Source organism: Sycon ciliatum, chromosome 9, assembly GCF_964019385.1.
Source record: "Sycon ciliatum chromosome 9, ocSycCili1.1, whole genome shotgun sequence".
NCBI classification, from domain to species: Eukaryota; Metazoa; Porifera; class Calcarea; order Leucosolenida; family Sycettidae; genus Sycon; species Sycon ciliatum.
In genome coordinates, this window is record NC_088651.1 from 13,853,232 (window position 1) to 13,877,114 (window position 23,883).

The following is a 23,883-nucleotide window of genomic DNA, read 5'->3' on the forward strand; positions in this document are numbered from 1 at the left end:
TGAGAAATTTAAACCTGGCTTGAAAGTCTGGACGGCGGAAAAAAGAGGTCGGTGTTTACATGAAGAGAGTTAACCCGGGGCAATTACTGATCTGCCGACAAAAGTCCACTTATAACGTCTCGTGTGGTCTCGTGATTACTTTCGTGCGAAATTTGCCTGTGCAGTAATGCTATGCCAGCCTGGCGCGAAATACGCACAGAAGTACGGTAGCACGATTTCTCGATTTCAACCCTCCCCTGAGGGGGGGGGGGGGGATCAACCCGGGTCAAGCACACTGCATTATGTAGACGACCCATTCGATCTGTGTTCATGGCGGGTTGCAATTTGACCCGGGTCGAACTCAACCCCCACCCGGGTTGAAAACTCTCATGTAAATACAGCCTGAATAGCAGCTTGAGGAAATCTGCCCAGAGGCAACTTATAGTCTGGCTGTTGTACAAAGAGAAAGAGAACGCTAACTTTGACAAACTCACCAATACCATGATGGTACGCGACTGCCAGCAGGTCACGATGCGCTGCCATGGTTACGACCGTCCCCGGCAGCGTTGCCATGAACGACTGCACTCCACTCAGCGTCCACACGCGCAGCAGCTGCCGGCTAGTTGCTACGGCAACAAAGCTTGAGCCAACCGCGAGGTTCTATCGAAGAGGCAAAGCAGAAGATTACAATAGTGGCTACTGATTCACAACGCAGCGAATGCAAATATAAGTACCGGTACGTAACCTGCTGAGAATAGAGAGGTTCCGCATAGCGTAATTACGTTACTCAATCTGCGGACAGCATGCTGTTTCGTTCTTTGTGAACTCCTCAGCGCAGCACAGAGAAAGTGAGGCCGAACCTGATAGCAATGAAAATAAAATTTCCAAAGCCAGATTTAAAACCAGGCCCGAACGTACCTTGCCAGAGTGCTCAAACTGACAAGTCAGTGAGCTCTGCGTAATGCAAACAGCAAAGGCACTACCCCACATGAGAGTGCTCAACAACTACAAGAGCAGGAGCGAAAATACTCGATCTGTAATTACGTTAGTAAAAAACGTAGTCGATATACGGAAAGTTTTACGTAAACTGCATGCGCATCTGTGTTCCGCCATACGGAGTTTTCAAATCACGTAGCTGCCCTTGACAACTCCGAACGCGGCAGTGTACGACCAGATCGACCTGGGGAGAGAGTCATACATGTGTACGCCAATCCACTTACGGACCAGCTACGTTATCAGAGCCCTATCTACGTACTTTACGTAGACAACTTTCCGTAAGTGGAGTGCAAACTCGCGAATTCACGGGTTTTCCCCGCCCACTACGTAAAGTTGCTCAACTTCACGTAAAGTGTAGTACTTGGCGACACTAAACGATGTCAAGGACCCGAACCAGGTGACTGCTATTCGTCACAGAAATGAAGGACGTCCGATTTTATAAGGCAACCTGGACGCGGAAGTGGCGGACTATATCCGCGCACTTCGTAGCGCTGGTGGTTGTGTCAGCACGAGTAGTGTTGTAGCAGCTGCGCGCGGAATCGTTGCCCACAAGAAGCCAAGTCTTCTGAGAGAGAATGGTGGACATGTCAACATCACCAAGGATTGGGCTGACTCGTTCCAAAGGCGTCACCACTTTGTAAAACGGAAGGCCACAAAAGCTGCTAGGAAGCTCCCTGAAGACTTCGACCAGCAAATCGAATTTCCATGAGCGGATCAAGACTGTTGTACAGGAGTACACCATTCCAGCAGAACTGATCATCAACTGGGACCAGACAGGGACCAAGCTGGTTCCTGTCAACTCCTCGACATTGGCTGAGCAGGGCAGTAAGCAGGTCAGCGTTGTCGGCAAGGACGACAAGAGGGAGATCACCATCCTCGTCTGCGTATCTGCTGCTGGCGCGTTGCTTCCTCCGCAGGTCATCTACGCTGGGAAAACTCCGGCGTGTCATCCCAAAGGTGAACTTCCCGGATGACTGGAATGTCACCCAATCCCCCTCTCACTGGAGCACAGAGGAAACCATGCTGCAGTTTGTGGATAACGTCGTGGTGCCATATGCTGCACAGCAGCGACAGAAGCTGAAGCTACCAGCCTCGCAACCTGCCTTGGCGATTTTTGATGTATTTGCCTCGCACGGCTGCACTTCAGTCCTGGACAAGCTGAAGGAGCACAACATCCACCAGGTGTTTATTCCGGCTGGCTGTACTGGTGAGCTTCAGCCACTGGACCTCACCTTCAATGACCAGTTCAAGGGCAAGATGAAGGCACTCTTTGCCGACTGGTATGCAGCAGAGGTCGAGGCAGTGCTGAAGGACGGTGTGTCCCATGACAAAGTCAAGGTCGATCTGAAAGCGTCCGCAGCCAAGCCACGGCATGCCAGGTGGCTCATCACTGCCATGTCCGAATTAGCGGATGCAGCAGCGTGCGTAAAGCTGGGCTGACCGGAAGGCTGGAATTCTGGACTGTATTTCTAGCGGTAGTTCTAGTAATGAGCAGTAATATCTCTGCAACTTACTAGCTATAACAGTGTTCAGTCATGTACATAGACCAGTAGTAATACTTACCTTTTGGTTCTCTTTGAAACCTTGATTCCTTCTTCTTGTTCCCTTCTTTGATTTCTTCTCTCATTATTCATGTACCGTATTTTTCGGAGTATAGTGCGCACCTTTGTATAACGCGCACCCCCAATCTTCATTGGGGGTGCGCACTCCGAGGCTTCGTAAAATAAAATTCTTGAAGGTTTTCGGTGGAAGGTAAAATCGCTAAAATTAATCGCCGCTAAACTGGTCCAGTTTTGCAAAACGCTAAATTTAGCCGCCGCGAAAGTTTGTCGCTTTGCAGTATGTGAAACTTACGCCAGTGGTGCAAAGACACAGTCGACAGAGTGAGGTGCAAGGGCTGACTGAAGTACAGTACAGTCAGACCTCGCTTATCCCGTCCTCTTTCATCCGGATACTTACCGATTTACAGCATATGCCATGCATACATACAGTATGTGTGTTCGATTGTCCGGTTCCCTCGCCTATCTGGATATTTTTGTGGAAAACGGTTGTGTGCGGTTAAGCGAGGTCTGACTGTAGTTGAAAATGGACTGTAGGACGACGTGGCGCCTGCTTGTCTTTGACTCCTGCCATCGGATGTTATTGAGCAACACTGCACATGGCGTGCTAGGCAGCAGCAGCGGTAGCAGCAGCAATTTCAGTTTGGAGTTTTTCTTCTTCTTTTCTTTCTCTTTCACAAGTACAAACATTACTGTTGCAACTCATAATCTCTGTCAATCAATTTTGCTAAATAACCGACGAGGAGACAACAGTCGTAAAATAGCAATGAATACAACTAACTGTGCACTCCTAACCATGTATAAAACGATTAAAATGAAACAATTCCAGAATGTTCATGAGAAAATGTTCTGGAATTCTGTCTTTTTAATTTTTTTATACATGGTTAGGAGTGCACAATTAGTTTTATTCATTGCTAAATCAATTTGCTGTTCATCTTTTGAATTCTTTGCTCTCCTTGTATTCACATCATCGTTGCTTTGTGCGTTCAATAAAACACATGTTAGCAGCAATGGTTGACACACATACCTGGATACTCTCCTTCTTGTTCATGACGGTGGACCATTCCTTGGCGCCATCCCAGGCACTGAAGTGACGGCACTCCAGCTTACTGAAATCACACACGTACACGCACACACGCACACAGGAACACAAAGGAACACACACGCATTGCAACTGAATCGTATTCGAAAGCCTAGAAAAGCCTACCGGAAAGCATTCGCCAACAACCAAGTCCAGGCCAGAAAGTCACCAGTTGTAACTGTCCACTAATACCTGCATGCCCCCAAAAGCCTGACTTGAACAAATACGCATCCCGACAGCAGCGTAGCTGGTCCCCCTTTAACCCTTTCACTGCCGCTGTCGACTCCAGTCGACAGCCCATTCATGCACTCTGAGTGCCGCTGTCGACTGCAGTCGACCAGCAAGAATGCAGTTCCCAGTGCCGCTGTCGACTGCAGTCGACAGGCCGACTTCGCCCAGTTTGGGCCACTATTTTGGGGTATTGGAGCTGTTTAGCTGCCATAGAGGGCTACTGGGCCCTGGAAGGGGTCCATATCCATTGAAATACGCTGCCAGGAGTAGGGGTTGCCATTTGAAAAAAATCGAACCAGCGTCGTTGAAAATGTGTATCCAATTTTTAGCCGAGCGGCGCTGAAAAAATCGGTTCCCACGCACTTCCACCGAGCTGAGTCGGTGCGAGTATTTTTCTCTTTCCCGTCACCTTTCTTTGCATAGAGCATGGAATTTGGTTCAGACTTGATGCCTAGCTATTACCCAAGACTCCAGGCGGCTATCCATTGCGACAGGCGGTTGGAGTCACGGGTAGGGAACCAAATGACGGATTCCTCACGAACGCATTTTGGATGCAGCTATGTACAAAATTGACGGAAACAGCGCTGGCGGCGCTCGCCGCGTCCAGAACTCAATTTTCCTGAGGCCTAAAACGTTGCAATGGCGACCAGCACGGTCAAGGGACACTACAGGTATGTCAGCTACAAGTATAATAATATTATTCTTTCCGCAACAACACCTACCTCAATACCTGGCGATCTACTGCAAGCTGATGCGGAAGTGCATTACACCCGCGAGCGAAGCGCTTGTCAACGGAACAGGGAAGCGCTTCATTCTCCGACGTTGAAGAGATGTGCTTGGACTGCTGATAATTAGGAGAACAAAGGACCACCATGTCGGCAGAACAATCCACGGCTGTTCAGCGACACGATCCGCCTCACGAAACGAGTCGCGACCGTTCCCCAAGTTTTCTGCAAGCAACAAGAATTGCGTCCGCAGCGACAGGACGAAAGTCTCTCGCAAACTGAAGTCCTGTTGCCACGAAGACAGGGAAGTTTCAGCAAGTACTTTCTTCTGCTTCAAGTGTTGTAGCTCTCCGGTCCACTGGCAGATCTTTCAATCCCACCGAGCGAAAAACAGGATTTCCTTCTCTCTCCAAAACAACAACTAACTACTTTACTTCGCAACTGGCCGGGCCGTACACATGGTGTACATGCAGTGTATGTAGTGCATGCGGCACGCGGCGCACTTTCGCATGACATGACATGACTTGTTGCACAGCGGCTGGCGCTAGAACGCTCAGCGCGCTTGTACTTCGGATTTAGCGATTTTTTTCGAGGGCAATGGCTTCCTTTATCAGTTGGCTACCTACGATGTATACTTTAGAAAGCGATATTCCGTACAGAAAGTACCAAAAAATCCAGGAAAAGTTGGCCTTTCGATTTTTTGAACTGGAGGTAAAAAGCGCCTGGCACTGGGGAGTGCACAGCTCAGCTGACAGCCTGGCACTGCCTGCCTTGTCACTTGAGCAGTCAGCTGGCAGTGAAAGGGTTAAGGGGAGGGGGGGGGGGGGGGGGGGGGGGGGGGGGGGGGGGGGGGGGGGGGGGGGGGGGGGGGGGGGGTGCACGGCCGCATATGTGTAGGATGGCTGGTGCATGTCATTTATGGTCATTATGTGCATGCTGAACCTTGGTCGAATTTTTTTAGAGGGGGGGGGGGGGGTGTGCACGTGCTCTCCTCCCCCCCCCCCCCCCCCCCCCCTGCTCCATGTGGGCTACACACCTGCCCATCAATCTTACTTCTTTCCCTCGCCACTGGCCGAGCAGGCGAAGGCAACCGCTTCCTCGGACAGAGCGGCGAGATCGTAGTCCGACGTGTTGCTGATGTGCATGGCGTGGTAGGTGCTGGTGTCGTGGAACTCCACGTCCAGCATGCTCATGGCGCTGTCCTCCCTCTTGCAGCGGATCACGCCGACGTCGTTGTACGCCTGCAATGCACACACACACACACACACACACACACACACACACACACACACACACACACACACACACCACGTACGTGGACACGCACACGCACGCAAAAGCTTGTGATCGAACAAAGACAAAATCAAACCTTTTCAAAGCTTCTTTTTTTTGTCACTGCCGTATACACCACAGAAAAGAACACTACAGGCAGGGGGGGGGGGGGGGGGGGTAGACACATAGCTACTAACTACGAAACCAAGTCCCTCACAAAATACCTGCGTTGCTACGGCATTTTTCAAAAGAACATCAATACACAATTACACACACACACACACACACACACACACACACACACACACACACACACACACACACACACACACACACACACACACACACACACACCATGCACCATACACACGCCCGTCGCAAGAGAAGCCCGCAAATATGCAAATCACACACACGCACACACACACGCGCGCGCGCGCGCGGGAGAACACTAACCATGAAATACGTGTGCTGCCTGCTGGGCGTGGAACAGACTTGGAACGGTGGCTGTTGCTTGGCCACGTTGGACTTCATGGCCTTACGCTGTTCCCTGATCTGTGCTGAGGCATTCATAGTCTGAGCTAGCAGCCTCTCTTGGGCACCCTGTGCAAGCACAACCAATCCAAAATAAGCCAATTGCGCATTGCCAAATACGGATTGCATGAGTCTAGTCTCAGTATCATTGTCTACGGATTGCATGAGTCTAGTCTCAGTATCATTGTCTTTCCCAGTTGTTTTCGAGCTGGGTATGTGAATACAGGTGGAATCCTGATAATTCGAACCTCAAAATGCCAGGAAAAAATCTTCTAATTATCCGGACATTCTAATTATCCAAACATGAACCCACAACACAATATGTATGTCAAAATGCTCTCATGGCCAAGCAGAGTGGCGCTATGGACGGTCCGACCTTAGACACAGGTTTCACGGATACTGAACTGACCGGCACAGCCTGCTCATGCAAACTGAACTGACCAGTACAGTGTACAGTGAACTTCGAATTGCACTTTGACTTTGCTAACTTCGAATTATCAGCACGAACCCCACACATTTTCTATGTAAGTGGAATCCGTGGGACTTCTAATTAACCGGACATGTCCAGTTTTAGGTTTGAATTATTATTAATCATTATTGAGAGCGCTCTCCAAGCTGCAGGAGATAGACTAACTTGGCTTGACACTGTTGACAGATGCGTCGACTCTGCTCCTGTCTAACAGGTTCAGGAAAGATGCGAGCTGTGTTTATTATTATTATTATTATTATTATCAGAAAAATTTATGTGGGAATCGTATTGATAGAAATCGGTCCTGGAAAAACTTCTAATCAAGCGGTATGTTCGAATTAAGCCATATTCGAATTATCAGGATTCCACCTGCATAGTAAAAATTAAAAAAATGCATGTGAGTACGCTGGGATCAGCAATGCACTGTTCAACGGATTCTATTTTCGTACAGTGCTGCATGCTAAATGCTCATGTTCGCAAGCAGTACGCATGTATAGTGTACATAATTTCACATGAACAAATTTTATTCACTGGATTGAGGGAAAGACACAAACGGGAAAAGTCTGAAGAAAAAACAAATTTTAGTACGGAATTAATTTTAGTACAAAAGAGGCCGTGTACGAAATCGTACGAAAATAAATTCCGTCCGAAAATTTCCTGCCATACAGTAATTCCGTTAGCACAAAACGTAGTCGATCTACGGAAAGTCTTTTAAAAAGAACAGTCAAACTTCTTTAGGACGAACACTAAGGGACCGGTGGTATTTGTTCGCAATAACGAGAGTTCTTCTTATCCATATCTTATACCCAGTGAATACACGGTGGTGTATCCAAGAGAGCTTTTGGAATAGACCGATTGCCATTTGTACAGATCCACGAAATCCCGTAGAATCCCGTAGACCCGGAAGGGTGTTGAATGTGCAGGACCCTATTGTGTTTTCTGCTATTCCCACCAAGAAATGGGGCCTGAAGGAATTTCATACGAAATCCTTTTCTGACAAAGATCTAGCTAGTCATTAGTTCTAACCAAAGTGAAGAAGCTGGAAAAGCGATTGCTGGTCATTGAATTATGACGCTAAAAAGGTCAAATGCGCATGCATAGCACACAATGAACACCCTACCGGGTCTACGGGATTCTACGGGATTTCGTGGATCTGTACAAATGGCAATCGGTCCATTCTAATTCTTCCAAAGCGAAAGTTTCTCATCAGTGTTCTTCCTACCGGGTTTCACTGTACATTGCATGCAGATCTCTGTTCCGCCATGGGGTTTTTTTCCGAATCATGTAGTTGCCCTGGGCAACGCGGCAGTGTACGGCCGGGTTGACCTGGCGAGAGAGCCATAAACTTGTACCCCAACCCACTAATGCGGACTTCCGTTATCAGAGCCCCGAAAACTTTCCGTAAGTGGAGTGCAAAGTCGCGAATTCACGGGTTTTTCCCGCCCATTTACGTAAAGCTCCTCAACTGTACGTAGTGCGGAACCTCTCTAATCTTGTAGGGAGAAGAAAAGACAAGTCTCAAATGAAAAAAATAGCAAGAAGGGGCCACAGGTGTGTATATCTAATTGCATCACTACTACTAATCGGGCACTGTCCAGGAAAGACAGGGGTGCTGGCTTCGAATCTCGCCAGTGCATCCTTCTTTTACAATGCACAGTAGGTGTATTGCCATGGCAACAATTCTCATGTCTCAAAAAATGGAGGGAAAGTGATAAATACATGTACCATAAAGTACCGTTGATCCGGCAGGAGGAGAGTGATGGGGACAACAACGTCATAAAAGCAAGGGAAACAACAATTCTCAAACGTGATACATACATGTAGCAACGCTATTTCGACTCGTTACCATGGCAACGAATACTGGAGCGAAAATGGGCGGGACGGCAGGCGACAGTGACAGGGAGAAAACGCCATACAGGAAAGTCGGAAAACAATCCTGAAACGGAATATGTATGAAGGCCATGTTCGACACGTTTCCACGGCAACGCATCCCGGGGCGCAAAACGGAGCGAAAGGCAGTAGGAACGGAATGGAGAAATACATTGCCATAAAAATTATGGCAGAGGCCACAATGGTGAACGTTTGGTGGTGCGAGAGGATATCGGTATGATCAGCACTGAACAAAGACTTTACATAAAACACCTCTTCAGGCAGATCATCAGCAAAAGGGTGTTTGCCGTCAGTGGCAGAGGGCACTCTGATGCTCTTCGGAATCGCCATCAAGAGATTTCGGACACAAAATCTTTGGAGCACGGTGGCTGTTGGCTGTTGTTACGCTGACGCCCCACCGTTCAATATCAGAAAAAGAAAGAAAGTTGGTGGATTTGGCTCCTAAGGGCCTATCCAAACTACACACCACACTACAACAAAAACCGCGTACAAGTCACTTTTCCTTGTAAGTTGTCATGGGGAAACGGCGCGAAAGTGAAAAAGTCGCTTGAACGTAATCAGGAACTTCCGAACCCCGATACAAGGCCACTTTTTACTTTCAAGTAGCTTTTCCAGGTTTCAGAAGTAGCTAGTTGTTGCAGTATTTGTTGAAGTATCTTGAGAAAATGCCGAGGGTTGTGTTCTGCGAAGAGCTGGAAGGAAAGCTCATTGAGCTGTGGGCTGCAGAACAGAAAGCGAGCAATGGGACGATGAAAAAGCGGTCGGTGAAGGAGAAGGAGATTGCCATGAAGTTGAATTTAGCTGTATGTCGATAAATTTCAGAATGAGATCACAGTGCCGATTGTTCACAACAAGCTGGACAACCTTCGTACCAAGGCCAGGGAGCAGTACAAGAAATATCGCCGTCACACCACTACCGGCTCTGGTGCTCCAAGGCGAAGATTCCGGCGATGCCGACATAGATCTGGAAGCTGCTTGCAGAGCTTGGGGTAATTTCAAGACCTGGCACTCACTATTCAAATTGGTGCCAGGATATGGCCCCATCACGAGTCTTAACTCCGCTGCCCTGCCCACTGAAACTGCCGTGGAGACTCTACAGCTAACAGCTCCTCTTCGTTTTGGAGTGGCCAGCTCTTCAAGTCCACTTGAAAACCCATCCAGTGGTAGTGCGCCACCAACCCCTGTGATACCTGCACCATCACCATCACCACACACCGTCAACATGCACCATGGGGGCCAGTCTTTTGGCGATGACACCGACCATAATGCACTGGATGAAGCAATGCTTGCAGGGGCCAGTGGCAGTGCAGCTGCCACAGCAGCAGTTACCAGCGCATGTAGCACTCCAGGTCGTCCAGCCGCATACAAACCAGGATCGCAACAAACAGGGAGACATAGGTAGGAACAACAAGATAAAGCCTCCACGAACAAATTTCTGAGTCGATGATTTCTCTTTCAGATCAATGTGGAACTCTCTGAGATAAAATTTTGAATATGAGGGGAAATTCCCGCGGGCGCTCCTCAAAAGTAACGTCGGCTGTTCTTGCGAGTGTGGATGCAAGTGCACTTGCACGCCACTTGAAAGAGGACGCTACTACCTTTCACACCTGTAGTGTGGATAAGGCCTAAAGCTATAACAAGAGCGCATAAACAAGAGTATGCAACTGCGGTTATGTGCTTTCATTATGTAATTTGCCTTCACCACGCTCTGAGAGCATGAACTCAAACCCACAATTTCTCGTATGAGCCCATCCGTTTCTTCTCGATTCGTTCCAGTACCTACGCGATCTCTAAATTTTGGCGCGTGAACTCCACTTCCGCACGGAAGTTCATTTCACACCAGAGGGAAAGTGCGGTGTTTGATTTTCCGCAGTGCGGCTGCAGCTGAATGATGTAATGAAGGCAGCTCACCGCGCATCTGGCACATAGAAAAGATTACACAGTTGCATACTCTTTGTTTCTGGACTCTTGGTCATATTACTTGAGTACTTGCACAATGACACAAATGCAGAGAGAGAGAGAGAGAGAGAGAGAGAGAGAGAGAGAGAGAGAGAGAGAGAGAGAGAGAGAGAGAGAGAGAGAGAGAGAGAGAGAGAGAGAGAGAGAGAGAGAGAGAGAGAGAGAGAGAGAGAGAGAGAGAGAGAGAGAGAGAGAGAGAGAGAGAGAGCGAGAGAGAGAGAGAGAGAGGGAGACAGAGATAGAAAGAGAGAGAGGGACCAACAGCTACGAACGAAACATGGCTGAGGACAGCCAGGGACTTTCAATAGGTGGCAATTGTCAGGGTTCTTAGGGCCGGGTCACACGTGCACTGGGGTTCCGCTTCTACCCAGTTGCTATTCACAATCTGCACGTGCGTTCGGACGATGGGTGACTGGCCCGAAACGTCAATAAGTGTGTCAACATAAAAATCAAAAAGTTTATCCAGTGCATGCGCAGATTGCGCATAGCAACTGAACAGAGCGGTTGTCAGTTGACAAACCCGCTTTTCTTCATAACGCAGTTGCGTGATGTCCACAGCTTTCTTAGTCAAGTTAAATCAACACAAACAAACAAACAACCAAACAAACAAAACAGTATAAACAAAGTTCAACCTACCATTGGAGGCACGAACGGTTGCGCCTCATCCACGTTCTCCTCCGGCCATTCGCCCAGGCTGTTGCCGTCGTCAAACATGTCGCCAGTGGCCGCTGCTGCCTCGGCATCCAGTGCCGCCTCGTCCTCGTCTGTGCACGATCGGTGACACACACAGGCACAAACAGGAGCATGAGATCCACAAAACGGCAAAAAATCGTTAACATTTGAAGTCGTTTTGTAGAAAAGAAAACAGATATGTACATGACGGTCATTCGTCGGTTTTGAGACGGAATTCGTTAGAATTTCACCTCCGGCTAACCCACAAAACTCCGGAGATCGTTAACTTTAATTGACGTTAAAATATCTGGTCTTACAGGGTCTTCCCCCCCCCCCCCCGCTTTTTCATACCTGTGCCAATGTAGAATAGCTTCCGGCACCGCTGACATGTGCATTGGTGTTGGCATGCAATGAGCAGGCTTGGCCTGGCTGTAACATACTGTAAAAGCAGAAATTTTCGGAGGTGTTTTATTTTCGGTAACTTCGGTGTCGACAATTTTTACCGAAAATAAAACGCACCGAAAATCTTGGTACAACCGGTACTGCATACATGTGGTACTACAGTTGCGCTCGGTGAAATCCGGCCCGAAGTGCAAAGCCGGCGCCGCGAAGCCAGCTCCCATTACATCACTGGCGATTTGTGGGTATGAACTCAACTGTACGCACCTCGTGTAAAAGTTTGGAGTGCACGTGTTGCATGCTAAAAACAGTTCAAAATTTCTTTCATTCACTTCACGAAGTACAGCTCAAGGTCAAGAAGAGATAGAGAAGAAGGACATGGCCATTCCCAAAATCTCGTACAGAGTCCGCAGTGCAGACAGAACAGCAAACAAAGGTCACACAAACATGGTCCGCAATCCCATTTCCAAAACGAGGTGAAACGCGGAGTACCCAACATCCTGTTTCAACCTCCCTGCTCGCCGGACATGAATCCAATCGAGAATGTGTGGGCTCTTCTCAAGAAGAGAATAATTCCACATCGCTGCGAGAATGCTGACCAGCTGGTGCAGGCACTGCACCTGGAGTGGGACTCGTTGGCTCCTGGCACGGTTTCCCCATACGTGGAGTCAATGTCACGTCGTGTTTAATTCCACGTCGCTGCGAGAATGCTGACCAGCTGGTGCAGGCACTGCACCTGGAGTGGGACTCGTTGGCTCCTGGCACGGTTTCCCCTTACGTGGAGTCAATGCCACGTCGTGTTGAAGCCCTAATCGAAGCAGACGGTGGCCACACAAAATATTGAAGCCCTGCTGCTCTGTGTATGAAATAAACTGCTTCGAAACGATCTCCGTCTTCTTTACTTCTGCTGAACTGAGATGAATGTTACAATTGTCTTTGTTTGGCGCGGTTTTTACACTTTGGTGTAAGCGCATGCGTAGGAGTACAGCACATGCACAGTTCATGCGGCACACGCGCACACTAGCACTTGTACAACTTTGAGGGTGTCAAGGGCCGCATCAGTACTGGGCGCCAGTTATGCACTTCGGGCCGGATTTCACCGAGCGCAACCGTAGTACACCGAAAATTTCCCTCCACCGAACCGCCGATCTTGGAGAATACCGAAAATATTACACCACCGAAAATTTCTGCTTGTACAGTAGCACTGCCGGGCTAAACATACGTATCATACAAGCAGCAATCCGTCTCACCATCGGAACCACCTCCCGACTCGCTAGCGCTATCGTCAAGGAAACTGGCGCGCGCTCTGGACTTCTTCGATGTGGGTCCTGTGGTGGTCGACGGCACAGACATGTTGCTACTGTCGTCCATGAGGACCGGGGGAGCGCCAAGCGTATCCATAGCGACGTCCGTGTCCATCACCATAGCGACCAGATCCTCGTCGGCCATGTCGTCGTCGCCGGCGGCAACGGGCTCTGCGACGGATATGGACGGGGCTGCTATGGGAACCTCGTCCCACAGTCCCATTTGACCCTGATCGAAGGGGAAATGGGGGAGATAATGCAATGCACGCCCGTACATGACATGCATGCACACACATTCACGCACACGTGCGTGCACACATGCACACCCACACGCGCACAAACACACACACAAAGAAAATGGCACATCGTCATACACTCAGAGCGGCGCAAGGTACGGAGAGCCGTGTTCCGAGCATGGACATAGCGTATAGGTACAGAACACACACTGCTGCAGTCCCCTGACGGAGGGCTACCATGAAATGTTACTAATAAATCAGACAGTGCCAACGCTGCCAGACTCTACCACCCTGCCGTCGCAGCACACGCAATCAAAGTTCAACTACCGTATTTTCCGGAGTACAAGCCGCACTTTGAACACTCAAATTTCACGCTAAAAAAGGGGAGGGGGCGGATTATACTCCGATGATCAAAGTAACGGGGATAAATGGCGTAGATGTCTGTATTTCGGGGCAAAATATGGGGGGGGGGGCTTATACTCCAGTGCGGCTAATACTCCGGAAAATACGGTAAGGTAGTGCTAAAATACCTGTTGAAGATTGTCTGAAGCACATACGCCTATACAGCAATAGTCTACAGCCAGTTCTTACAAGGCCCATTCCAGGTCTGTTTGTCAATAACACCCCAGACTTTCTCCAATACCATTGTAGATAAGTGGGGTCTGGTCAACCGCCAAGCACGCGACTTTCTAATTCGTTGGAGAGGACTCAACGGATGGCAAGGGATCCAGCTTTCTCTCGATGTGGCCTTGCGTGTGCGTGCGTGTGTGATAGAGAGAGAGAGAGAGAGAGAGAGAGAGAGAGAGAGAGAGAGAGAGAGAGTGAGAGAGAGAGACCTCAGCGGACGGTGATGAAGGAATATTGCTGCATGTGTGGTCGTGTCTTCTCCCGCCCTGGAGATTTGAAGAGACATTCCCGCTTCTACTCTGTCTGACACCGCCATCATCCTGATTGGGGATGTGTGTTCAAGCTGTTCAAGCTGTTCAAGGTGTGTGTGTGTGTGTGTGTGTGTGTGTGTGTGTGTGTGTGTGTATATGCCATATGGTGCAATGGTATGTGCAGCGAATTCCAATTGATAGGTTGCGGGTTCGATTCCCGACGATTATGGTCACACACGTCTTTCTTCTCTTTCTCAGACTCTTCCTGACTTTTCTTTCATTCTCCTGGGTGGTTACCAACAGCCAGTGCATGCCGGAGTATGTGGTGTGATGTGTGTGCAGGAAAAAAATAAAAATCAGCCTTCACCATCGTCTACACGGATTTCAAAAGCGTCGACCTCCATTTTGAAAACATGGTGGCTGGCCGCGCTTGCCGTAGGCGCACGTGCGCGCCTCGCGTGTCTTAGCGCGAGCTTCGAGCTAAAGTAGTAAAGATCATGTCGCCCACTCATTTCCCTGTGTTTATCTATTTTCTTGGCGTTCCATTTTCTGGCGAAATCATTCACCTACTACTTCTTCCTTTATGAAAGCTTCAGGTGGCTGAGTTCTCCCACTAGCGACAATCATGCCTTGGAAAGGAACAGGATATTCCTAAGGTACACTGTATGTACAGCCAGTGCAGTGGTGTCAGTGTACTGCACTGCAAAAAGCTACTGCATGCACTGCGCGTAGTTGTTGTTTGTTTTGTCGAGAAAGAATCCCTTTCGCACTCGCGCGGACCGCGAGGGCGCAGCACGGAAACGGGTCTATTGAATTCATTTCTTGGTCGATTTTGACAACCAATAGGTCGTTGTTTTTCTTTTTTCACTGGCTATCCTTTCTCCGCTTACGAATTTCGATGCCGTCCACCTGGAAAGCCTTGAAGTGAAACGAGTGGAGGTCGATTTTGGAGGTAATTTTCGGCCAAACGGCAATCAAATCGAAAAATTCGAAGCGGACGATCTGTTGGTATCTATCGAAAGAAGACGTTGGTCCATAAAAAATCTTTGGAAACTACACCGTATCAACCAAGGAATTACGGTAAGTTTGAGAATTTTGGTACATAAGCTGTACGCTGATTGGTCGATTAGCGCGACCGTTGACAAAAGGGCCAGTGACGCTTTGTACAGCGTTGGTGAGGGCTGAAAATAAAAAGACCAACAAGTAGGGTTTCACTGGCCAGAAAAAACCACTTCATAGCTGTGTGGTGTAGACCAGGTTGAATAGTGGCAGCCAATTCTTCAGCCGTGCAAGCTGTTGAATGGTGCAATCCCAGCACAAGTTGCTATGGCTTCTGCTGTAGCATCGCTATCATCGCCTCCGGCGATGGGCGTCCAATGGTCCAATGGTGTGTGTGTGTGTGTGTGTACGTGCGTGTATGCGTGTGTGTGCATCTCCACAAGTGATCTTGTAGTGTATTTGGAGCTGTCGACGAGGCGATTGATGGAAAACCCGAAAAGTGCTTTCAACGAAACGAGGACGAGTCGAATCAAACACTCGTTTCGCACTCAGTGTGCAGCAGATGCGCAATGTCCTATAGTCCATTTCAAAAAGATTAGCAATCAGGTTTTGGTCTTAAAAAGTACGAAGATAAGGGAAATTTGGACAACAAAGTACATAGAATGGCTTGTTAGGACACGGCAAATTGTTCTGTGAAGGTTTCGGACCAATTGGACCAGCCGTTAAGGATTCAGAATTTCGGCCAGGTTTCCGGCCTTTTCCCATGGTTTACAATTTGCCCTGGATGTCAGTATCGATTTTTTATCAAAACCCACGATTTATCCTTTCCTTTTTGGCCTTGTGGTTATAAATGCTGTCTGCTGGCCATGAAGTTGTGAGTTCAAATCCCAAACTATCTTCAAGTCTAACTTTTATTTCATAGTTTTGGTGATCACGCTGGTACAAAAAGTACAAGCAAGAGTACATAACCCCCCAGAGTGTGCAACTCCCACATACCCTGCTGTCCCGACAGAATTTCAAGTTGACGTCATTATTTATGACGCAATGCTCCTTGCACCAGTGATTTACAACATGTGAACGGGTGTCAACGCATCACACGTTATTCTTTGCAATAATTTGTACAGGATCGATCAGCTTCGGTCAACCACAGGTTCCGGATTCGTCTGATAATCCGTGTACAGTGCGCATTGCATCATCAAAATGACGTCAACTTGAAATTCTGTCGGGACAGCACCCATAGTGGAGTTGCACACTCTGGGGGGTTATGTACTCTTGGTACAAGCCAAAGAAGGTGGCTGCGCCAAACGACTTGTTGTTGTTGGAGCTCGCGTTTCCTGCCGAACTTACTGACACTTGACTGCTTCGCGCCATGTGAACACACCCACAACACTGAAACGGTGTGAGTGAACACGGAAGTCATTGCGCTGCAGCTACGTGTTGTTGAATACAACGGCACATCGATCGATCGATTTCTCCTTGAGAATTACATGTATTTCAGTATTTCAAGATCGCCAATTTATTTGAATTAAGAGTCAACGCCGTCTTCTATCAGCTTTCACAGGTGTCTGCTTTTCTCAAAATGTCGTTTTCGTCACAAGGATAGCTTTGCCAAGTCATGGCCTTGGGAATGAGTCTGTGTCGATGTCGTTTTCGTCACATCGTGAGAGTAAATTACATCGCAGCTCAAAGAAATTGGGCACGAAACGAATTGGGACCCATCCCGCTCGTCAACATTTACCACACTTTTGACATGTCCTCTCTGACTCCATGTCGATACGAGGAAGAACTCGTTTGTTGTAAACCAGACGTACATGTACCGACGTGAGTGAGTTATCATTTTTCATGCTTTCGCGCGGATTATTTCTTCGAGTTCACAGTGAGTTTTTCCAGCCAGCTCTCGAGCGCGCATACGGTAAAACGGCAAACTCCCCGGGCGATCGCCAGGATTGCTAATCTTTTTGAAACTGACTGTAGTATAGCCAAGGAATACATGTGTGATGGCACTGAAGGGGCTTACCTGAGAGTCGGCAAAGATCAGCTGGCTTTCTCCTTTGGGTTGAAACTGCATAGAGCAAATAGCATTGGGATTCTCCAGACTAGACGAACATACATGCACACATACATGGACATGCAGATGCACACACACACACACACACACACACACACACACACACACACACACACACACACACACACACACACACACACAGACACACACACACACACATACACACACACACATACATACACACACACACACACACACACACACACACAGACATATACATGGACACATACACACACGTGTACGCACAAACACACATGGAAATGGACACACACACCATGTACCACCACCACATGAAATCAAGGAGATGCTACCGACTCCACAGAGGAAACTCGGGAGGTGAGTAGAGGGAAAGCCATCAGAGCCGACCAATCGCAAGACTTCCAAACCATGAACGCCAAGTTCCAGGGCGAGGGGCCTTGCACCATGTGTGTGTGCGTGCGTGTGTGTGTGTGTGTGTGTGTGTGTGTGTGTGTGTGTGTGTGTGTGTGTGTGTGTGTGTGTGTGTGTGGAGGGTAACAGGGTCCCCTTTAGAAGCCTGATCATTTTTTTTGGATTTCAAGCGCCCAACACATCAGACAAGGGCACTTTCGTGAACAATCCAAATAAGGTGAAGAGGCAGCTTGTTGGTTGGTTTGCCGGAACGATTTGTAAAAACCGGAGAGTTTCCGTTAGCGGACAATAAGCAAAGTTTCCCAAAAGTCGGAAAAAGTGGCAGCCCTCCATGGGCGGGCTTTCTACTAAAGAGAAGAAGCATGACACACACACACACACACACACAGCATGTGCCACTTCCCAAAACAACATTACTTACTGCTCAACAACGACTCTCTTCTTTACATCGAACAGGAAGATGTCACCCGTGATAGTGCCGGCGGCGAGAAAGCGGCCACAAACCGACCAACAGACGACGTTGACCACCTGTAACGCATGTGTGCACGTGCCCACACACGTGCGCACACGGGCGCGCAACAGAACACGGGAGCAAGCGAGATTCAAGCACTGCAATGAGGGCCGCCGCCACCATCACCATGACCACCGCCAAGACAGTGTAGCCTAGTCGCTGCGTGTGTGTGTGCGTGTGTGTGATCCCTATTAGCCTAGTCGCTAGGGCACTGTCCCGGAAAGACAGGGTTGGTGGGTTCGAATCCCGCTCGTGGATCCTTCTTTTGCAACATTGGCGCCTGGGAATGGCTCGAACCCACGACCCATCGTACCCCCCCCCCCCCCCCCCCCGCGTGCGCTAGGAGGTACGGCGTGAGGGCACAGCCTATTGCCGTATTGGGGCAGTGTAGCAGTGTAGCAAGAATGAGCCACGGGTGTGTGATCCCCGTAAGCAAGAGTAGATAAACAAGAGTGTGCAACTCCGGATCTCTCCTGCACAATCACGGCGGAATTTTTTGTTTACGTCACCTTTTTTCAGAGAAACGCGGATTCTGCCGCAGAGCAGTGTGAGAGCACGTGCTGGGCACCGACCTTGTAGTGTAAAGCCCAGCCAAGTGCACGAGGGAAAACTCTCCAAAAGGCTCGCAGCGCGTGCGTCGTCGAAAAGATAACGTCAACAAAAAATTCCGCCGTGGGCCAACCCATCCGCGAGTTGCACACTCTTGTTTATCTACTCTTGCCGTAAGCGTAATCGGTGGGGCACTGTCCCGGGAACACAGGGGTGCTGGGTTCGAATCCCACTTGTGGATCCTTCTTTTGCAACAACACGTATGATCCAGCAAAGAGAACAGAGAGCAGGAGTACCATCGTACCTTATCATCACCACTGCATTCCAGCGTGAACTGCTTCTGCCAGGACAGGCGTTGGAGTAACTGCAACACACAGGCCAACGACAACACAGCACACACCGTAAGAGCCATTGAACAAGAAACAGCACACACCGTAAGAGCCATTGAACAAGAAACAGAACACACATGCAAGGGGCAAAGAAAAACGACCAGCCCTTTCTACAACGGAACTTTCAAGCCTACGACGCTGGGTCGGATCCGCATCCATATACATACAGTCGACTCCTGATATAACGAACACCATTGTGCAGGAGAATATACTGTAAATTCACAAATTTTTGGTGTACTTTTATTTTCGGTACTTTCGGTGCGTCTGTTTCACACCTAAAATTTCAATACACCGAACAAACACTAACACACATAATCCAATAGGGAACTACTTCTCTGTACCTAAAATTTCTGTTCACCTAACCTGGCCTTTTGCCCTCATACCGAAAATATTGAGCACCGAAAACTTCTGAATTTAGAGTACTCAAAGTTCGTTATAACAGAAATGCACTCACACCATACAAGCAGCAAGTCATGACAGACATGTGGCCCATGACAGTATGAGTGCACTTGGCTTGCATGCAGCCCTACAAGATATGCCTCGCTATAAACTGGGTATACTGTAAGACATGTATATTTAACGAGGAAGTAAATCTAACGTTTTAACGGATGACATTTCTTCGTTATAATTAGATTCGTTTAGGCCGTATGGCTTCATATATGTTGTGTTTGGATATGGCGGAATACTACTGGATCGTTAACATATCTTCTTGTTAACCTATGAATTTTGGACAAGGTGGCTGGGGCGGTACAACTTTTTTGGGAAATTTTTGACTGCATTTTGGAGTTTATCGGCAAGGCAGAGATGAAATTTGAAAATGTTTTCTGGTGAATCTCTGGAGAATAGCTTTCTCTAGCTTCCTATAGTTTTATTTTTAATTTTGGACAAAATTTGAAAACGTTTTATGAAAGGTTCGTGTTATTTTTTCACAGACCTTTCATAAAACTTTTTCAAATTTTGTCCAAAAGTAAAAATAAAACTATAGGAAGCTAGAGAAGGCTCTTCTCCAGAGATTCACCAGAAAACATTTTCAAATTTCATCTCCACCTTGCCGATAAACTCAAAAATGCAGTCAAAATGTAATCAAAATGACCCCTAAAAGGTTGTACCGCCCCAGCCTCCTTAAATTTGCGACTCGTTATAATAACATGTCTTACAGTAATGGGTCAGCTGGGCATGCGTTTAAACAGGGACACGGACAACGGTTCGCCACGTCACGAAATGCGCTATGCGAGTTTGTTATACGTGGAGTGGACTGTAGTATCGTAGAACACCCCGTGAGCACCCGGGAGCAGGCGGCTGAGGCCAAGCCTGTTAGCACTGCTGTACATGCAACACTGAGCGGGGCTGCAAGTTGCGCTGTTTGAGCTGTCGAAGCATCACCCTACGCTGTACAGTGCCGTCGGCCACCCAGGAACGACCAGCCCGCTAGAATTTCAGTAAGCATAGCATACCAGCAAGAGTCCATAACCCCAAGAGTGTGCAACTGGGGTCTGGCTGCTGTAGGCCCACTGCGCGGCGGAATTCCAACATTACGTCATGCCGCTGAGGCACAGCTGTACAAAACTCCGCATTCCGCGGAGCCTGGAACCAGGGAGCAGTACAAGCGCAACGAGTGCGTACGTCATTTTTGACGTAATGTTGGAATTCCGCCGCGCGGATCCCCATGTATAGAGTTGCACATTCTTGGGGTTATGGACCCTTGCTTGCAGTCAGTGTATACACAGTGACTCAACCGTGTATAGCACATGAACATAAGAACTGCCTAGGCTAGGGGGCTCATTATTTGGGGCAGGGACATACCCCACCCCGAACCCGACCTGATGTACTTCTATGGGGAGGAATGTTGCCGGTCGCATTGAGCAGATTTAGATGTGAAATCAAGCACCCGCCCAACCAAACACACACTCGCATGCATGCCCCCCCCCCCCCCCCCCCACACACACACACAACCAGATGCACAAACACGCGGGCATGCCCCCCCCCCCCACGCATACATACACGCTACCCCCCCCCCCCCCCCCACACACACACACACATACATGCCCCCCCCCCCCCCACACACACATACACATACACGCCCCCCCCCCCCCCCCCTACACACACACACAATGAACTTACCTGCACCGTGTTCTTTACAGGAATGGCCAGTAGCTGACACCGGAGTCATACACACACAGTAAACAGATAACAGTTACAAGACATAAGGCACAGAGAGAGAGAGAGAGAGTGCTGATGCTTGCCAGAGAACAATACACAACAACATGCAACGTGTTGTTGTTTTACGGTAACAGTTCTACATCTCAGAAAAGATATTGGAAACAACAGGAGACGACACATGATAATCGAGAGCTGGAAACGTAGGCCTACACGGTCCCGGACATCAGCACTGCAAGAGAAATTCCACGTTCAGAATGCGCCTATAAACTACTGGCTGAGCTTGTATCGCGAGGTACTGTAAGACATGTATATATGACGAGGAAGTAAATCTAACGTTTTAACGGATGACATTTCTTCGTTATAATAAGATCCGTTGAGGCCGTACTGCTTCATATATGCTATGTGTGGATATGGCAGAATACTGCAAGATCGTTAACATATCTTCTCGTTAACCTATGAATTTTGGACAATGGTTAAATTTGCGACTCGTTATAATAACATGTCTTATAGTATTCCCCAGTGCCAGGTGTACATGTAGCTCTTCATAGCCGCACCAATGTTGAATAGCTTCCGACGCCCCCTGTTTAGAAGAACTAGCATTCATAGCTGCATTGGATAAATAACTGGGGGGGGGGGGGGGGGGTCTTTTTTGTATTCACTGGGTATAACATACGGATAAGAAGAACTCCGGTTATCGCGAACAAATAGCACCGGTGCCTTGGCGTTCGTCCCAAAGAGGTTTGACTGCATATCGTTGGACTGTGGTTCCAGAGCAGAACGACTACACGGCTACACTTACTTCACTGGTTTTGGGCTGCCACGCAAGACCGCATATAGAGTCGACCGCGCTGCAGTGGCAAAAAAAAAAAAACACAAAAAAACAGTTCACAGGCGATGAGAGCGTAACACATCTAATCTTCACAATGTTGAGGGAGTTGAAAACGGGGGAAAAGCCTCGGAAGAAAGAAATCGACCGTCGCCACCAGGACTGGAACCAGGGACCCTCGCTTATGGCCAGCGATGCTCTGCCACTGAGCTACGGTGTGAGCTGGAGTTGCAGGCTCATCAAAAACCAACACTTTCCCAAAAAACCCCACTAGCACTTCCACCGCCTTCTCGTCGGGTGGAATACAAGGAAAAAGAAACCGAACAAGCAAAATGAATTACATACACGTATAGAGGTGATGGCAACAGCGCCAAGAAACATAGCCAGAAAGAACACTGTAAAAATGTGCAGCCCCGTGAACACTGAAGACATGACAAAAAAAAGGTTCATACAGTGTGGAGGTGACAGCAACTGGGCAAAGAAGAGAAGCCAGAAACAACAGTGTATAATGTGCAATCCCGTGAACACTGAAGATAATTATGACAAAAAAAAGATTTGTACAGCGTAGAGGTGACAGCAACAGCGCAAAGAAGAGAAACAACACGTGACCAGGTGACCATTCGGAAAAGGCGATCACCTGTCCCAGGGGACCACTACAACCAGGACCGATGGATGCTATTTACAGTGAAATGACCCTGGATAAGGCGACCACCTGTCCCAGAAGACCACTGCAACCAGGACGACCAAGGGATGCCAATTACAGTCAAATGACCCTGGATAAGGAGACCACCTGTACACAGCGACCACATTTTGAAGATTCCTCGAGCGGTCGCCCTAGACAGCTTTCACTGCATGATTAGGGGTGAAACGAAGGTCTCAAATTCCCATTCGAACCTTCTTTATTAAAACGAACGAAGGTGTCGAAGGATTCTTTTTTAACATGATCACGGAAATGCTCAAAAATCTTAAAAATAAAAGGGGGCAAAAATCAGAACCCAATACTTACATTGTATGTGCAATTTGTTTCGGAATCTGGTGGTGTGCTGGTATCAATGTATCCATTCCAGGTAAGAAAATACTTTGGCCCAGGTCACAACTATAGATAGAGGCAAGGTTTTAACATACTCTTGATAGAGGCCATACCAAATACCTGTTTGTGAGTCAATTGTCCATATTTCTGACAATTTAGATCAGTGTACTTGGGATCGTGTACAGATTTGCTAGCCTTGGCCTTTTTGACACAAAGCGACAAGAGATCACTGCTCTAGTGTACAGCCAGTTGCGTGCTTGAACAATACCAAAATGGACGGAAAGAGCCATAATAGTAAAATATCAGATGCCCAACTTCATCAAAAAATTGTCAAATCTGGACATGTACTTTTCGCCTACTAGTATCTGCTCGAATCGAGCGGGTGCATTGGTGATTGAGAGGAGAGTGAATAGTCACTGGGTGAGGAACTTCACCTGCCTCGATGATTTCAGGCCATCGCTGCGCTCCCTCTCGCTGCTGCTGGGAGAGTGAATACTGCAATGGCTTCAGCGATGGAAACTTTTATTTTCGATTCAAATTATGAGACTACACTCGTATCGCTGCTACAACGTTCTCCAGACACCATCACTAGCAGATATCGACGGCAGCTACGGCAAGCTATATTCCTGGTACAAGCAGCATAACTGAGCGAAAACACGATCGAAATCGCAAAACTACTCTCCTACTAGTATCGCAGAGCGCCAAACACTCAACGAATACAATCAAAAAAGTCATCCATGAGTACACCATAGTACATGGTAGATCTACACACCAACTCAA

At 48.2% G+C, this 23,883-nt stretch overlaps 1 protein-coding gene and 1 non-coding gene across 2 annotated transcripts in view; one reads left to right on the forward strand and one right to left on the reverse strand.

The window, feature by feature from the left end:
- The window catches only part of LOC135824276 (WD repeat and HMG-box DNA-binding protein 1-like), a 30,596-nt gene that overhangs the window by 962 nt on the left and 5,751 nt on the right, over positions 1 to 23,883 (reverse strand). The window contains exons 6-16 of the mRNA XM_065337008.1: positions 22,047 to 22,095; positions 21,209 to 21,241; positions 19,003 to 19,062; positions 18,060 to 18,166; positions 17,198 to 17,276; positions 13,014 to 13,296; positions 11,329 to 11,456; positions 6,297 to 6,443; positions 5,625 to 5,812; positions 3,562 to 3,643; positions 474 to 639 (exon numbers count right to left, since the gene is read on the reverse strand). Coding sequence (XP_065193080.1) covers positions 474 to 639; positions 3,562 to 3,643; positions 5,625 to 5,812; positions 6,297 to 6,443; positions 11,329 to 11,456; positions 13,014 to 13,296; positions 17,198 to 17,276; positions 18,060 to 18,166; positions 19,003 to 19,062; positions 21,209 to 21,241; positions 22,047 to 22,095 — 1,322 coding nt within the window. The remainder of the gene's footprint in view (positions 1 to 473; positions 640 to 3,561; positions 3,644 to 5,624; positions 5,813 to 6,296; positions 6,444 to 11,328; positions 11,457 to 13,013; positions 13,297 to 17,197; positions 17,277 to 18,059; positions 18,167 to 19,002; positions 19,063 to 21,208; positions 21,242 to 22,046; positions 22,096 to 23,883) is intronic.
- On the forward strand, positions 9,006 to 9,130 carry LOC135825409 (U11 spliceosomal RNA). Its single transcript, XR_010555077.1, has one exon. It is a non-coding gene; the product is annotated as a U11 spliceosomal RNA (small nuclear RNA).